The sequence below is a fragment of the Eriocheir sinensis genome, chromosome 58 (genome assembly GCF_024679095.1).
Source record: "Eriocheir sinensis breed Jianghai 21 chromosome 58, ASM2467909v1, whole genome shotgun sequence".
Taxonomy (NCBI): Eukaryota; Metazoa; Arthropoda; class Malacostraca; order Decapoda; family Varunidae; genus Eriocheir; species Eriocheir sinensis.
In genome coordinates this window covers 9,023,424-9,041,337 of record NC_066566.1, presented here as the reverse complement: position 1 = coordinate 9,041,337, position 17,914 = coordinate 9,023,424, and the positions used below count along the sequence as shown (strand labels likewise).

General features: G+C 45.0%; 1 protein-coding gene across 7 annotated transcripts in view; it reads right to left on the bottom strand.

Moving 5' to 3' along the window:
• The window catches only part of LOC126985122 (sodium-dependent neutral amino acid transporter B(0)AT3-like), a 174,208-nt gene that overhangs the window by 130,745 nt on the left and 25,549 nt on the right, over positions 1–17,914 (bottom strand). For 5 of the 7 annotated variants that reach the window (XM_050839606.1, XM_050839610.1, XM_050839604.1 and 2 more), the window contains 2 exons: positions 13,855–14,096; positions 3,918–3,968 (listed from right to left, as the gene is read on the bottom strand). In XM_050839606.1, coding sequence (XP_050695563.1) covers positions 3,918–3,968; positions 13,855–14,019 — 216 coding nt within the window. In that variant the 5' untranslated portion in view covers positions 14,020–14,096. Of the gene's footprint in view, positions 1–3,917; positions 3,969–13,854; positions 14,097–17,258; positions 17,342–17,914 lie in introns of all 7 variants that reach the window. The other 2 variants (XM_050839609.1, XM_050839611.1) reach the window with 2 other exon arrangements.

Here is a 17,914-nt window from a genome sequence, read left to right as displayed (position 1 = left end):
ACGGTGACAACACCCGCTACTCTACACTATCAAGCGCCAGCAGGTGTGTCTCAAGCATCGGGAAACACGGCATGCACACCCGCGGGGCTCTGCTGGGCATGCGTCCACACTTACCTGGCCGAGAGGTGATAGTCTGTCAAGCTAAAGGTACACAAGAAGGGGACCAAGGTGAAAATTTAACCTTTTCCGGCTTAAAAATTTCCCTCTTTGTGCGGCCATCGGGTGACGGGCGGAGGGGCGGGGCGGGTACAACATGCAGGTGTCATGCGGATGAGAGGGGAGGCGCCGCTGCCCGCCAGTGAACGACATCACGTAAAAATGGGTCTTATTCCAGAAACAGCTGGCCAACAGGAGGGACGCGATGCCGGAAGGAAACTATGGTAAAAATAAATGTCATTCGAGTTGTTTATGAAAAATAAATTGCTAGAGAGGCACAAAAAAAAAAGGAAAAAATCTCTAGTGCTGCGGGATCGTAAGTGTCCCACGCTGTGCACAGTAGAGGCTGCAAAGGCTCGAGGTGAAGTCAGTGTAAAAAAAAGCCAATACAAGTGACTACAGGTGCGAGATAAGTGATCAAGAGTGCAGGTGAAGAGTTAGTCAAGACGGTGAGGTAAGACGCCCCTCTACCAACCTACTGAGAGAGGTCCTCAGCGGCCGCCCACGCCTCCACCCACGCCCACAGTCAAGTGCTGGGCTATGCTGGGTAACGGAAATGGGTTAGGCTGCCGAGGAGGGAGGGGGCGACGGGTTGGCAGGGGGAGGCGGGGCTCTGTAAGGAGGGCGGGAGGCTATAGCGGCCCGGCAACGTAGAGCCCGGGGCACTGAGCACGGGTTGGGGGCGAGGCTTTGTGCTCCACCTGGGGCGACAGTGAGTAAAGGGCTTTTGTTGAGGGTATTACTGGCAAAGATGGATGTTATGTCTGGCTCTAAAGACTGGCATGGCACTTAGGCCTGAATTTATTATTACCTCTTAGGGATGAATATATACTTTTTTTTATCTATACTTATAAACCTAGACAAAATTCCGTAAGGCCAAGGCAACAGGCAGTGACTGGACCTACTTATAACTTATTTAAGGTCTTACTTAGCTCGTTAGAAGTAGCTGTTGCGAAGCCTCCATGATGCTAGCGAGGGGAGGGGCAGCTAAAGGGGAAAGGATCACAAGCATCTACACGTGACCTGACCAAGCCTGACCGAAGGGCAGTACTGACCTTGAAGACCATGCAGCCGTAAGTGTGGGGGGTGGTGTGACCAGCGAGTGAGCCGGAGAGAGAGAGAGAGAGAGAGAGAGAGAGAGAGAGAGAGAGAGAGAGAGAGAGAGAGAGACACATCAGTGCAAAGAAAAATAACACGAAAATGGGCAAGAAAGAAACAGAGAAAAAAATTGATGACGTGATGATTGACAGGGTGAAGAATGCTTGGGTGTCAAGAAGCAGACGGATAGTTCAGAACACACACACACACACACACACACACACACACACACATTTTTTTTTAGTTTTCTTGTTTAGTTTATTTTTTTTCATAACCTCGCTTCCTTTTGCTCACTGTTAATTAGCTGTCTCGTGTTTTATTCTGTCTGTGTTTGGTTAACGAAGTGAAGTTCTTCATTATCATGGCAGTGTAATATTTAACATTTATCTATTCTTTTATTTAGTTTTAAAGATCTACCAGGACGAGAAAACATCTAATTCTGCCCCACTACAACATTTTAAATCTTTTTCTTTTCTTCTTTTTTTCCTTTTCTTTCTCCATTTCTTTTGTTTCTTGTGTGTATCTGTCTTGACTGTCTGTTCGTGTGTCTGTCTGTCTGTCTGTGTCTGTCTGTCTGTCTGTCTGTCTGTCTGTCTGTCTGTCTCTCTCTCTCTCTCTCTCTCTCTCTCTCTCTCTCTCTCTCTCTCTCTCTCTCTCTCTCTCTCTCTCTCTCTCTCTCTCTCCTCCCATTTAATAGTACACGGGTTTAAACCGCTCAAAACGATGTAATTGACACTTGACAAGCACGCGCGCGCGCACACACACACACACACACACACACACACACACACACACACACACACACACACACACACACACACACACACACACACAGCTCAACACACACAGGAAGCAACACAGAACGGTGCACACAGACAGCTATTTTGTCACACACGCACACACACACACACACACACACGTACACCTGCATCGATTTTTACAGTGTATACATGAGTAAACACTTAAAATAATAATAATAGTGGACTATTGTAAACACGTAGAAATTTGTTTTAATAATGCAAAGTATTCGACACACACACACACACACACACACACACACACACACACACACACACACACACACACGAGGTAGCACATACACGTGGTCACTCACGACAACAGTTATCAAACGAACAGAACTAAATAACACCAATAACAAAAACAAAATCAACAACGCAAACACTGACAGCAACAAGCTCGACCCTCTGAAAAAAAAACGCTCTTGTACTCAAAAAGTAAAAAAACCATAAAAAAACAAAAATGACCTGAGGTTTCAAGAATGTCAGCTGTTGTTTTTTTCAAATATTTTCCTGGTGTTGGTTGGTTGGTGGTTGGTATTTTTGGTCTCCAGAAAGAACAAGTTTAGTCACTCCAGCAGACAACTAAAGCTTTCAGCGGCGGCCACTCTGAGCCTGGCGACAGTGAAGCGGTGAAAGTTGGTGGCTGTGAGGAGAGGAGGAGTGTAAGGGGGTGCACAGTGCATGGAGAAGACAGGGAGGGAGGAGGGAGGGAAAGGAGGAGGGTGAATAAGAGCAGGAGGTAGAGGAAGGCTTCGAGGAGAGAGGGGTTTAGGAGGGGGTGGGGGAAGCTTTTGAGCGGAGAGGTGCGTGGCGGGAGGAAAAGGTTATGCTTGTGAAGGGAAGAGGAAAGTGTGTGCGTGAGGAAGGTATGTGCAAGTGTGAGGACGTAGGGAATGCGTGAGAGGGTTTATGAGCAGTGCGTGGGGAGGGTGGAGTGCGTGAGAGGAAGGTGAAGGAGTGCGTGTGGGAGGGAGTGCATGTAGGAGGAAGGCGAAGTAGTGCGTTTGGGAGGGAGTGCATGTTGGAGGAGGGAGCGCACAGCCGGAGGTACGTGAGGGGGGAGTGCGTGAGTGCGTGTGGGAGGGAGTGCGTGTAGGAGGAAGGTGAAATAGTGCTTGTGGGAGATAGTGCATGTTGGAGGAGGGAGCGCACAGCCGGAGGTGCGTGAGGAGGGAGTGCGTGAGAGGAAGGTGAAAGAGTGCGTGTGGAAGGGAGTGCGTGTAGGAGGAAGGTGAAATAGTGCTTGTGGGAGATAGTGCATGTTGGAGGAGGGAGCGCACAGCCGGAGGTGCGTGAGGAGGGAGTGCGTGAGAGGAAGGTGAAAGAGTGCGTGTGGGAGGGTGTGCATGTAGGAGGAAGGTGAAATAGTGCGTGTGGGAGGGAGTGCATGTTGGAGGAGGGAGCGCACAGCCGGAGGTGCGTGAGGGGGGAGTGCGTGAGTGCGTGAGGGAGGGACAGCGCCGGGAAGGTGAGGGAAGTGCGTGAGAATGAGTGCGTGGGGGCGACGGTCCACAGAGCAGACTACCGAAGTGGTGGGACACACGGCAGCAGGTGTAGTGGGTGGGTGCTTGGCGGGGCCTCGAGGGGGGAGCGGGAACCCACGGGGGGAGTGGTGCATTCGAGCGGCCAGTGACTGTTAAGCACCCAAAAGCCTTCAGGTAGCTCAGGTGTTCCTCCTTTTAGACAGGTGAGAGCCAGGTAATGTCTCTGCTTTCTTCATGCCGTCTTCTACACTCCCCACTGGGTTCTCGCCCCCCCCGGCCACACCTACGGGTATCCGGGTTAGTTCTGGGTGGGCGTGAGAGGCTAGCCAATCCTACCAAGCGTGTGTTGAAAGTGGGTGGGTGGGCGGGCTTTACTTACTTCCTCAGGGATGGTCACACTGGTGGTCCTTTTCTTCACACTTTGTCTCCTCTAAAGGGGAAAGGGGAAGAAAAGAGGTTGAGAGGTGATCCACACAACACCACGAAAACAAGACTCAGAGAACAACAGAAATAAGAGTCATGGAATATCTGTCTGAAAGAGTTACATCTCAAGACAGTTGTTAGCATGAATGAAGTCACCATACAAAATTACGAGGGCGTCAGTTGGGGCAGGGAGGGAGGGAGAGGGACGAAGAAAGGGAGGGAGGGAGGGATGAGTAAATAGTAAGGGAGGGAAGGAGGGAAAAAGTCACCCCCAGATTCAGTGTCTCCGCTGGGATGATCAGGGAAGCGTGATAGCGTGAGGTGATGGTAACACTGGGTGGACACAAAACATTGGATTTTGTGAAAGCATTCATTTTGTGTGCGGCGTAAGTTTAACTCGCGTAGGATTGTGATGTAGTAATAGGTGTAGTAGTAGTAGTAGTAGTAGTAGTAGTAGTAGGAGGAGGAGGAGGAGAAAAATGCGGAGAAATAAACTTGTAAGAAGACTGAAGGAAGATAAAAAGTGTAAGATAGAAAATACAAAACGGATAGGAGAAGAATTGCAGATAAGTAGATTGTAGAAATGAAAAACATTGACGATGGTGACGACGAGGAGGATAATGGCGGGTACAGGGATAGATTAATGCACTACCGCGCTGCCTCTTTCTTGGGGAGATGTAATGATGGGTGAGGGTGACGAGGGAGCGGCAGGGATGAAAGAGGAATGGAGAAAGGGTAAAAAATAAGTAAGGGAAGGATGGAGAGAGGGAGACGTAGAGTTTGGGGTTAAGAGGAGACGGAGGGAGGGTATGGGACTGAGGGAGGGAAAGAGAGAGTAGAGAAAGAGAAAGGAGAAAGGGTAAAAAATAAGTAAGGGAAGGATAGAGAGAGGGAGATGTAGAGTTTGGGGTTAATAAGAGGAGACGGAGGGAGGGTATGGGACTGAGGGAGGGAAAGAGAGAGTAGAGAAAGAGAAAGGAGAAAGGGTAAAAAATAAGTAAGGGAAGGATGGAGAGAGGGAAATGTAGAGTTTGGGGTTAATAAGAGGAGGCGGAGGGAGGGTATGGGACTGAGGGAGGGGAAGAGAGAGTAGAGAAAGAGAAAGGAGAAAAGGTAAAAAATAAGTGAGGGAAGGATGGAGAGAGGGAGATGTAGAGTTTGGGGTTAATAAGAGGAGACGGAGGGAGGGTATGGGACTGAGGGAGGGAAAGAGATAGAATAGAAAAAAAAGAGAAAGGAAAGAGAGCAGAATGGAGGAATAGAAGAGGGAACGTTAGGGAAGAGAGGTATGTAGGAAGAGTGAAAAGGGAGAGAGGAAGAAAGGGAAGAAGAGGGCCTGACGTACGGTTTGGGGCATGGCAAGGAAGTAAAGGGATAGAAAGGGAATGAGACAGGGAAAGAAATATAAGAGAATAAAATAAAAGGGAGAAAGGGCAGAATGGAGGAATAGAAGAGGGAACGTTAGGGAAGAGAGGCATGTAGACAGAGTGAAAAGGGAGAGAGGGAGAAAGGGAAGAAGAGCGTCTGACGTACGGTTTGGGGCATAACAAGGAAGTAAAGGGATTGAAAGGGAATGAGGCAGGGAAAGAAATATGAGAGAGAATAAAAGAAAAGGGAGAGAGGGAGAAAGCGAAGAAGAGTCTGACGTACGGTTTGGGGTATAACAAGGAAGTAAAGGGATAGAAAGGGAATGAGGCAGGGAAAGAAAAAATGAGAGAGAATAAAAGAAAAGAGAGAAAGGGCAGAATAAAGGAATGGAAGAGGGAAGGAAGGAATTCATGTGAGGCTGGTAATCAATGCAAGTCGAAGAGAAAAAGAAGGAAATTAACTGCACGTGATACTGTGGTCGGTATTATAAGACTATTTCTAAAGGTCAAAGAGGGGGTCAGTCAGGTTCTAATGGGTGTTTCTTTAGGTTCACGGTACAGAAGAAGGGTCACAATACCACCAGGGTTATAAAACTACTCCTGGAAATGCCCACAACTCCTACGAAAGCCTTGTCAAATATGTGTTCTTGGGCGGCGATATGTCTTGTAATACGACTCACAGTGTAACTTTCTCTTCGGGTAACAAAAGAGTTAATATATAGGACGAAGGACACAGGTAATAAAACGTGACGCGAGGGGAAGATCAGCAACTATCGGGCTTGGTAAGTTAAAAAGATTGCTAGACGGACGGTGTGACTATCAGGGAGGCTTCAGCACGGACGACTGGTGTGACCTTTTGTGATGGTTCTGTAGCCCCGAGTGTCATCGCTGCTCTGCTCTTTGTTATGATTCTTAGAAGTGCTTGAAAGATTGCGTCACTCCTCACGACATTATATTTATTTGTCTTGTGATCGTTTGTCTGTCTCTGGTTAACGATATATATGCATTTTTTCAATTTTTTTTTACTTCTTGTTGTTCTTGTTCGTTTTGTTCTTGCTTTTCTTGTTGTTGTTCTCTTCTTCTTCTTCTTTCTCTTTCTCTTGTTCTTGTTCTTGTACTTGTTCTTCTTGTTCTTGTTCTTGTTCTAGTTCTTCTTCTTCTTCTTCTTCATCGTCGTCTTCTTTCTCCTCCTTCTCCTTCTCCTCCTCCTCCTCCTCCTCCTCCTCCTCCTCCTCCTCCTCCTTCACTGAACTATCGCCATCACCTCTTTAATTACCGGCCGTGTAGAGCATAACGATGAACCTGGAAAGTCTCAAAGTGTGTGTGTGTGTGTGTGTGTGTGTGTGTGTGTGTGTGTGTGTGTGTGTGTGTGTGTATGTGGGGAGTATTGGTGGGAGGGCGTGTGTAGTGGTGTGGGTGGGTGGGTGTGGGTGTGGGTGTGTGGGTGGGTTTGGTGTGGGTGGAGCTGCTGTTATTGTCCCCTCTAGCGGCATTATTGATCTCTCTCCGCCTTCTTCCCCTCCGCCTTCCTCCCCAGCATCTCCCCAACCTCTTTCCCCAGCAACATCTCTACCAGACTGCTCTCTCTCTCTCTCTCTCTCTCTCTCTCTCTCTCTCTCTCTCTCTCTCTCTCTCTCTCTCTCTCTCTCTCTCTCTCTCTCTCTCTCTCTCTCTCTCTCTCTCTCTCTCTCTCGCTCACGTTTTCAGCTCATCCCTTCCTCCTCCTCCTTCCGTTTTTTTTCTTCTTTTCTTTTCTCTTTTTCCTCTCCCGTGTCGCCTGATCCTTTCCTTTTCCTTATTACTGGTGTCTTCTTTCCTCCTCCTCTTCCTTTCCCTATTTCCTCTCCGTCGGTTCCGTTTCTTTTCTTTAGTTTTTGTCTGATGTCAATTTTTTTAATCTCTTTGAATATTTGATTTTATTTTTCTTGTTCTTGTTCTTGTTCTTGTTCTTCTTCTGCTTTGTCTTCTGCTTTGTCTTCTTCTTCTTCTTTTTTTTCTTTTTCTTTTCCTCTTTCTTTTTCTTCTTCTTCTTCTTCTTTTTTCTTTTCTTGGTCTTGTTATTTTTTGTTCTTGTTCTCTCTCTCTCTCTCTCTCTCTCTCTCTCTCTCTCTCTCTCTCTCTCTCTCTCTCTCTCTCTCTCTCTCTCTCTCTCTCTCTCTCTCTCTCTCTCTCTCTCTCTCTCTCTCTCTCTCTCTCTCTCTCTCTCTCTCTCTCTCTCTCTCCTCTTCATCTCTTCTCTCTCTCTCTTCTCTCTTCCTCTTCCTCTTCTGGCCATTTCCTTATTCCTGCTTTTCCTTCTTTTCTCTTTTGTTTCATTCCTTTTTTCTTCAGTGTTGCTATTTTTTCCCTTTCCTATTTTGGCTATTTCCTTATTCCTTTCTTTTCTCTTTTTTCCTTTTTTTTCCTTTCTTTACTCGTCTGCTTCATTCCTTTTTTCTTCAGTGTTGCTATTTTTTCCCTTTTCTATTTTCTCTTTTTTCCTCTCTTTCTCTTTTGTTTCATTCCTTTTTTTCTTCAGTGTTGCTATTTTTTTCCTTTCCTATTTTCTCTTTTTTCCTCTCTTTCTCTTTTGTTTCATTCCTTTTCTTCAGTGTTGCTATTTTTTCCTTTCCTATTTTCTCTTTTTTCCTCTCTTCAGTGTTGCTATTTTTTCCTTTCCTATTTTCTCTTTTTTCCTCTCTTTCTCTTTTGTTTCATTCCTTTTCTTCAGTGTTGCTATTTTTTCCCTTTGCTATTTTCTCTTTTTTCCTCTCTTTCTCTTTTGTTTCATTCCTTTTCTTCAGTGTTGCTATTTTTTCCCTTTCCTACTTTGGCTATTTCCTTATTCCTTTTTTTCTCTTTTCCTTTTTTTTCCTTTCTTTACTCGTCTGCTTCATTCCTTTTTTTTCAGTGTTGCTATTTTTTCCCTTTACTATTTCCTCTTTTTTCCTCTCTTTACTCGTCAGCTTTATTCCTTTTTTCTTCACTGTTGCTATTTTTTTCCCTCGCCATTTTCTCCCTCGCGGCTTTGCTTTCATCTCTTTTTTTATCTCCTCGCTTTTACATCCTCGAAAGCATCTCTTCCCTTTAATAATAACCCGCGGGTCTTGAGAGGAGATCATTCGCTCCTCTTAATTAGGTGTTCCAGGTGTAAACAAAGGCGAATCACGTTGTTTACCTCGCCTGATGTTCACCTCTTGACCTCAATATCTTGATGAATAAGTAATCACCCTAATGGAGAAAGTCTTAAGGCATCCACTGTGAAATGTCTGCATGTTTTCCCTCATCAAGCTTATCCCTACGCTGTCCAACTTCCTAATGCAAGAGTTGGCCAGTTTTAATGCTTTCACCATCTGTTATTTCTTGATATTCACTCGTTAATCTTGATTTTCAGCTCTGTTTCGTTTACCTTCATTCTTTCGTGTTCGTGAGTCCCAATCTTGGTTTATTGATATACAACCGTTAACCATCAAGCTCAGTACTGTTGCTGTTTTCCTTCTTTCTTATTGTCCTCACCTCCCAATTGTAATTCAGCTTTAACTATCATTTTCTTTTTCGTTTGTTTTTTTTCCTGATACGCAATCGTTTATTTTCAACCTTCGTCCCGTCCTTTGTCCCTTATATCTCATTTTATTCAATTTTTATCTTGCTGCCTTCCTTAAGTCCTGTTCTCTCCGTTCTGTCTTATTTAGTCCTTCAATCAACTCATTTTTATTCATTCTACTCATCTTTTTTTTCTCTACTTATAATCTTTCTTCTTTCTACCTATAAATTCCTTTCTCTCCAGGTTCTTTTCCCTATCTCCCTCATACTCGTTCTCCCTTCTGCCATCCCTAAACCCTTATTTCCCTCCATCTCTTCTCGCACGTTTCTCCCGTTTATTTTTCTTAATTATTTCTTATTTCCCATCATCATTCTCTTTCTCTTTCCCCCTCTTCTAATCCTTCCCTCTTCTTTCCCTTAATTCATCTTTCCCCTCCATTTTCTTTCTCCTGACTCCTAAGCTTGTTTTCAAATTTTCTCCATCTTTCTCTTTACTGTCTTCCAGGAATCATCAATTTTTAGTTATACCATTTTTTTAAACTCCTCGCTCTCTCCTTTTCCGTGACTTCCCACCGCTTCCACACCCTTCCCACTCTCCCTCCTTTTCCGTGACTCCGTATCTCCGAATCTTAATCACTGCCACCGGATCTGCATTCTACATGGGAACCCGGAGCTCATGGTTTAGTGGAGGGATGGTGGAAATGAACAGAGGAAGCAGGTGTTGGGTGGCGGTCAGGTGTGTTTTGGGAAAGGTGTGTGGATTTGATGGACCGGAAAGTGGATTAAGGTTCGTCATTTTTGGACTCAGGGATTGATGTATGGTTGTGTGATGGGTGCGGGTGATATGGGTTCAAGTTGTACGCGTAAAGAAGCCGCTGGAAATTACACTAAAGGATGCAGGGAAGAAAGAAACTGTGTGAGGATGAAAGTAAAAAGAAACAAAAATGAACGAAGGGCCTTATTGAGTAGTAGGTTTGTAATGTCTGCAAGAATAAAGATAAGTATATGCACGAGGGTTCAGTGTAGGGAAGAAGCTAATAAGTGTAGAGATAAAAGTAACGTGTTTGTATAAGGTTGGGTTATGGGTCAATGAAGCAAAGGCTGTATGAATAGAGTTAAAAGGTGTAGATGTGAAGAAACTGGCGTGTATAATAATAATAAGAGGTTCAGGGAGGAGCGCAACCTGTCTGGGGATGAAAGTAACAAGTTTTGGGATGATGAGACCAAGTGGATTTTGGGGAAGGGAGGCACGGTTGTAAGAAAGTAACAAGCTTTGGGATGATGAGACCAAGTGGATTTTGGGGAAGGGAGGCACGGTTGTAAGAAAGTAACAAGTTTTGGGATGATGAGACCAGGTGGATTTTGGGGAAGGGAGGCACGGTTGTAAGAAAGTAACAAGTTTTGGGATGATGAGACCAAGTGGATTTTGGGGAAGGGAGGCACGGTTGTAAGAAAGTAACAAGTTTTGGGATGATGAGACCAGGTGGATTTTTGGGAAGGGAGGCACGGTTGTAAGAAAGTAACAAGTTTTGGGATGATGAGACCAAGTGGATTTTGGGGAAGGGAGGCACGGTTGTAAGAAAGTAACAAGTTTTGGGATGATGAGACCAAGTGGATTTTGGGGAAGGGAGGCACGGTTGTAAGAAAGTAACAAGTTTTGGGGTGATGAGACCAAGTGGATTTTGGGGAAGGGAGGCACGGTTGTAAGGCTGAAGTTAAGAAGTGAAGGCGTGAAGAAAAACAGGTTCGGGGAATTTAATTAAAGCGTGCAGGGAAGAACGAAACACGTGTAGGAATGAAAATAGCAAGTGTTGATGTGAAATGAACGAGTGGGTTATGCGTGGGTGAAGTAATGGTTGTAATGATTATGATAAGTGTACAGGTGGAGCCACTGGTGAAGGAAATGAAAGTAAGAGGTGGAGGGATAAGGATAGCACTGGTATGGGCATAAATAACAAGATTTTGGATGGAAGCAACAGGTGGGCGTTTGGTAGGTAAAGTTTGGTATAATCTCGTAAAGGAAGGAATATGTAGGTACAGGTAACTCTAGTAAATGGTGAAGGGGTAAGGAGAAAAGGATGATAAGGTTGGTATTTTAAGACACTCTCGCTTCTCACATCAGCTAGTTCTAAAGGTCAAAGAGGGGATTAGTTGGGTTATAATGAGTGTTCCTTCAGGTTCACGGTACAGAAGAAGGGTCAAACTACCACCAGGGTCATAAAACTACTACTGGAAATGCCCCAAACTCCTACGAAAGCCTTCTCAAATAGGTGTTCTTGGGCGATAAAATGTCTTATAATTCGACCCTTAGTAAGTTTTTGGGGGAATGGACCGGGAGGGAAGTGATGGGTTTTAAAATACAGGCAAGAAATATAAGGCTGTAGCAAGAGGTTCAGAGGGATTAAAGTAAAATATGCAAGGTAGAAGGTAATATGATTGGGGTAAAGGTATCGGTTTTATGTGGACAGTCCAGGTGAATATGGGTAAATAAAGTAATGTGTGTAAGAATAGAGATAGCAATGCAAGTAAGATAAGAAGTTTTTGCTTGGAAGGATCAGATGAGTAATAGGTAAGGGAAGTAATGTTTTAAAATCTAAGGTTAAGTTTAGGCATGAAAATACAGGTACAGGCAATTGAGGTAAAAGGTGCAGAGAGGAAGATACTATTGTGGAATAGAAGCAGGCGTTTGTGTAAAGGTCATAGGGCGAAAGAGTACGAATATTAAAGGGGAATATGAAATGATAACAGCTGCGGAGGTGAAGCCCATTAGTGAAATGATAACTTGCATTAGTACAGTTTCAGGTGCTGGGATGAAAGAGTGCCGACAGTCATAAGAAGGTTGAATATTGAGGCGTCGGAGTCAGCATAACAATCATTCAGGAAGTGAAAGGCAGTGAAAGTTAGAACCCAAGACACGCAATTAATAGCTTTACAAGTGAGTCGATCTAAGAAGATATTTATAGGAATATTTAAGTAGGGACTACAAGAACCGTATGGCTGGGCAAATCAAGTGAGTGAAGAAAGAAAGAAATGCGTGTCAAGACCCACTTTTTCTTCAAGCGCAAGTGTTCAGGGCAGCATGTGTGAGGAGTATGCGTGGGTAGTGTCCGAGAAGGGAGGTAGACACGTTAGCAAAATTCAGAAGTAAAGTAAAGATCGTGCCAGAAGTCCTCATATCACAAAAGAAAAAAACACTATGGGCCAGTTTCACAGTTCCCCATGATGGGTTAGTAAGCTCCCAAACCAATACCAGAGCCTTCGAAAATTCCTTGTATAGTGTCTGGTGTTTATATTTAAGTTCACAAATTTGACGAAACTATACAAGAAAAGTCTTGTGTATTTAGTGTGGCATTGAAGACCTCACCATTTTGGATTGTGTGGGATTCAATAGTTTGGTTCGGGCTGTTACGAAGACACTGTGTTGGACTGTGAAATCGGCTCTATGTCATCAAGGCGTCATTGTACTCTTTCTGGTGCTCGTTCAGTATCACTAAAATCTCAGCTGGCGCCTAACACACTATGAGAGGCTCTCAAAGCGCGTCATGGCATCCGAAGGAAGCTCTGCCATCACTCTGCCATGCTCGACGGGCCTGGGTTGGGGGGGGGCAAGGGATCGGCGAGGAGGGGTGGGAGGGTGGGGAGAAGAAGGAACCAGAGAAAGGAAGCAAAACAGGAGCTACAAGTGAGAGTTGATAGATAGATTAATAGATAAAATATGAGAGAGAGAGAGAGAGAGAGAGAGAGAGAGAGAGAGAGACTTATCTAATTCAGTTACGGCTAAGCTAACAATTCAGTTTCATGCTTAAGCCTAAAAAATAATGGGTGGTAGTAGTACAAGACACAAAATATATAGACAGTGGTACTGGAGAGAAGATTCATCATTCAGCATGGATCAGTAGATAAAGGGAACAGAAGGCAAAATTTACATGGTCTGAGAGAAGGTTACAATCCGTGTGATTTTCGAGTCTGCTCAATCACACACCTGACTCGCCACCTCCCAGAGTCGCCACCTCGGCTCTTTCTTAGCACCTGCAAGTACATAATTCAGGTGTGGACAGGTTCCTTGCAACATCGGAAAGAGAGAGTGAGAGGGAACTTACCTGTGCGGCCCCCTCTCCTTCCTGCCAGCTGGTGTGAGAGGCTGAGAGTCCCGAAGTGGTGACGGTGGTGAAGGGAAGTTTGTGGTAGACCATCATCACCACCACCACCAGTATCACCACCATCATCACCACCACCACCACTGCTACCATACCCACCAGTCATCACCTTCTCTGCTACCACCAATACTACCACAACTGACACCACTTTCACCATGACCACCAACATCACCACCACCACCACCACCACCACCACTGCTACCATAACCACCAGAGTCATCACCTTCTCTGCTACCACCAATACTACCACAACCGACACCACTTTCACCATGACCACCACCGCCACACCACGCCGAACACCATGACCACCAACATCACCACCATCATCACCACCACCACCACTGCTACCATAACCACCAGAGTCATCACCTTCTCTGCTACCACCAATACTACCACAACCGACACCACTTTCACCATGACCACCACCACCACACCACGTCGAGCACCATGACCACCAACATCAACACCACCACCACCACTATCACTTCCACCACCACCAATCCTGGCATCATCAAATCCAGCATCCTGAGAAACACCACTTCTGTCTCCAACCACCACCACCACCACCACCTTTGCCACCACCACCCTTACATTCACTACCACCAGTGTCGCAGCTGTCACCTCCACCAACACCACCATCACAACCACCACTACAGTATCCACCACACCACTACTCCACTACTTCGCCACAACATGCACCACAAGAATCGTGACCAAAGCCTCTGCCATTATCACCACCATCACCACCATCACTGTCACCACCACCACTACCTCCACCACCACTACCATCTCTGCCCCACCACCACACGCCCCACCACCACACGCCCCCAAGTTCCCGCACACACACCTGTGGGTCCTCGAAGGCCTGGTTGGTGGTGCCATAGGAGGGGCCGCCGTTCTCCTGCACGAGGCGGTTCCGCATGTCGCGCATCTCAATTCTCTCGAGGCTCTTCTGCGGCACCACCATCTCCCGCTGGGAAGTGCGCCTCACTAAGTGACCCGCGTTGGCCATGGTGCCGGGCTGCGCGGCGCTGCGGCTGCTGTCCTCTTCTCACCTCCGCCCGCTTATCCCTTGTGCATCCTGCTGTCCTGGAGGGAAGGAGAGGGAGAGAATAGTCTTCATCAGGTAGAGAGAGAGAGAGAAAGATAGCGGTAGACAGATAGCAACGAATATATGCAAGTATTAGTAGACATATTGAGAAGATGCAGTAGGTATGTAAAAAGACAGATAGATTAATTTTTTTTTTTGATAAAAAGATGTGACGAAATGGGACGTGAAAAATTTCCTTTAGAGCAGTAAATGGCTGCATCCACACAGGTTATTTGTGACGCTCACCCTCTGTCCCTCCACTTCTATAACCTATATTCTCTCTCTTTTTTTTCCCCGTTCTCTCACATCGCATTCACTTTAAGTTTCTCCTTCTCAGGTATTTGTAGCCCGCTGAGCGGGCAACTTATATATATATATATATATATTATTATTATTACTAGTTATAATAATAATAATAATAATAATAATAATAATAATAATAATAATAATAATAATAATAATAATAATAATAATAATAATAATAATAATAATAATAATAATAATAATAATAATAATAATAATAATCAGGTGAAAGATAAGGAAGACTAACAAGTCTTCAGCAAAATAAGTGTGGGTTGCAAAATCAAGAACAACCCGATAATATAAATAACTTGGTAAAAAAGTCACATAAACTTGATAGCCCTGCATAATAATAATAAAAAAAAGAATTTGCAGTCAATAGCTAAAACAGATATGCAGCCCATAACAATGAAGAAAATAAAATCTTGACAGTGAAGATGAAAAGTCACAAATCTCTGAAAGAAGCTGATGTTGAAGTAGGTAAAATTCGATAGAAAAGAAACTGAGTCATTGTACACTTCTAGAAGCAAACGATAAATTGTTATATTCATGAGAGTTTATCTTTTCCCAATATTCCGGCCGCGATTTGATCCCAGGTCCCCGAGACGAGAGCCGAGCACGAGCGTCGGGCCAAGGGGTACCCTGCGGCTTAAGGCCTTTTGGAGTATTCGCAGCTCGGGTCATTGCATGGCTTCCCTTCTCCCATTTAGATCAATTTCTTTGAGTTTCAATTTTTCTTGCCAATCTTCACATTACATATTCTATGGTAGCGAGGTCAGAACCTGTTCGAAAAACGCAGGCTATCCAATTTTCTGCCTCTACATTTATTTTACAACAACGGAAACAACTCAAGGGCAGAGAAAAAGGCAAAGAAAAAAGAAAGGCTAAGCGCTGCTCCAGAAAAAGACGAAAGACTGATTGGCCAGAAGAGAGGCTCAACTTCGGATGGAGAGGTGTCTTGATACTCCCCTCCTGAAAGAGGTTAAGTCGCAGGCAGGAGGGAATACAGGTAAGGGAAGGCTGTTCCACAGTTTACCAGCGAAAGGGAGAAAATAATGGATGCTGATTAACTTGCATAAGGGATTTGGACAGCATGGGGATGAGCAGTAGAAAGTCGTGTTCAGGGGAACCGCGGGAGGGGGGGGGGGAGGCATGCAGTTAGCAAGTTTAGAAAAGCAGTCAGCATAAGAAATGATGACAAGATAGAGAGGCAACATTACTTTTTTTCTTACAACAGAGGAGACAGCTCGAGGGCACACAAAAAAGGAAACAGTAATAAAAAAAAGCCCGCTACTCGCTGCTCCTAAAAAGAATCCAAAGAGGTGGCCGAAAGAGGGGTCAATTTCGGGAGGAGAGGTGTCCTGATACCCTCCTCTTGAAAGAGTTAAAGTCGTAGGCAGGAGGAAATACAGATGCAGGAAGATTGTTCCAGAATTTAACAGCGTGAGGGATGAAAGAGTGAAGATGCTGGTTAACTCGTGCGTAAGGGATTTGGACAGTAAAGGGATGAGCTTTAGTAGAAAGTCGTGTGCAGCGGGGCCGCGGGAGGGGAAGAGGCATGCAGTTAGCAAGTTCAGAAGAGCAGTCAGCGTGAAAATAACGATAGAAGATAGAAAGAGAGGCAACATGGCGGCGGAATTTAAGAGGTAGAAGACTATCAGTAAGAGTAGGAAAGCTGATAAGACGAAGAGCCTTAGACTCCACTTGTGTCCTTCAATGCCTCAAAACCCCAATTTCTCCACCTATCAACTCGACACAATCTTCCAAACACCTATCCCCTATTCTTTGACAACACTCAGCTATCACCATCCTCAACACTAAACATCCTCGGTCTGTCCTTAACTCAAAATCTGAACTGAAAACCTCACATCTCCTCTCTCACTAAATCAGCTTCCTCGAGGTTGGGCGTTCTGTATCGTCTTTGCATGAGAGGCATCCATATACGAGGGCGGACAAGGCCGCTGTATATGGATAGCAACTTTGCGGGGGAAAAGAACTGGCGGAGACGATACAGAACGCCCAACCTCGAGGAAGCTGATTTAGTGAGAGAGGAGATGTAGAGTTTTCAGTTAAGATTTTGAGTTGAGGATAGACCGAGGATGTTTAGTGTTGAGGATGGTGATAGCTGAGTGTTGTCAAAGAATAGGGGATAGGTGTTTGGAAGATTGTGTCGAGTTGATAGGTGAAGAAATTGGGGTTTTGAGGCATTGAAGGACACAAGGTTCCTTTTACCCCAATCAGAAATGTTAGTAAGGTCTGAGGTTAAGCGTTATGCAGCCTCCAGCCTGGAGTCATGTAATTCATGTTGAGAGGGTCTTCTGTTGAAAGAAGTTGAATAATGCAGAGTGGAGTCATCAGCATTCGAGTGGATAGGACAGTTTGTTATCGAAAGAAGATCATTGATGAATAATAGGAAGAGAGTGGGTGATAGGAACAGAGTCCTGTGGAACACCACTGTTGATAAGGTTTAGGGGAAGAACAGCGGAGTTTAAGAGGTAAACGACTGACAGTAAGAAGGGGAGGCGGTGGCCGAGTGGTCAGCGTGCGGGTGTGGTGAACCGGAGTACCTAGGTTCGAGTCCTATCAATGCACTCTGGTAATTTCCAATCATTGCCGAGTGGTTCTGCTGCCCACATATTCAATCAACCCTAGCTTTAGCGACTTCGTTCAAGTGGAGCACCGGGGGAGGGGGGGAAGCAAAAGTCATACTTTACGGCACCAACAATAAATAATATTCGCCTGCGCCCCTAACGGACTGGGGTCGCCCAAGACACTCCTCAGTAAAGCTTACAGGCGCTGTAGGCAGCACCTAAGAATAAAAAGATGAGGGGAGTTGATGAGACGAAGATTCGTTGACTCACTCTGTAAAAGTAGAGTTGTGAATGTTGAACCCACCCACAGAGATTCATAGTCGACGGACAAGGCCCTTGTATTTGAGCAGCATCTGAGAGGGGAAAAGAACCGGTAGAGACGAAACAAAACTCCTAACATCGAGGAAATATAACACAGAAATGGAACCACCCTTAGCCACCATTATCGGGGGGGGGATGTTACTACTTCTTGGAGCACATGAGAAATTGATCATTTCAGGAGAATTTTTTTTCCTCAAACCAGGCATTTGAGATGGGAGGCGGACACGAGCGTCGAGCCGAAGGGTACCTTGTGAAGTCTTTATCCGCAGTTCGAGTCATTACATGCATACTTAGGCTACAGATACGAAGACATTTCGCACAAGAACCGGAAATAAAAAAAGACGAATAAGATTGACAGAGTTCTTCTGGAAAACTAACCAATATACTGATAGACATTCTACCGTTGTCCTTAAAGTAAAGGATTATAAATCAGTGATTTCTCCTTGTTCTGACGTACGCTTCAGAGACATGGATTTTTACTTGTCACTAGAAAGACAATTCAAAACTGCCCAAATATAAATAAGAAACAGAGATATTAGTTTTGGCAACTGTGTGTGTGTGTGTGTGTGTGTGTGTGTGTGTGTGTGTAATAGCAGGAATGTTGA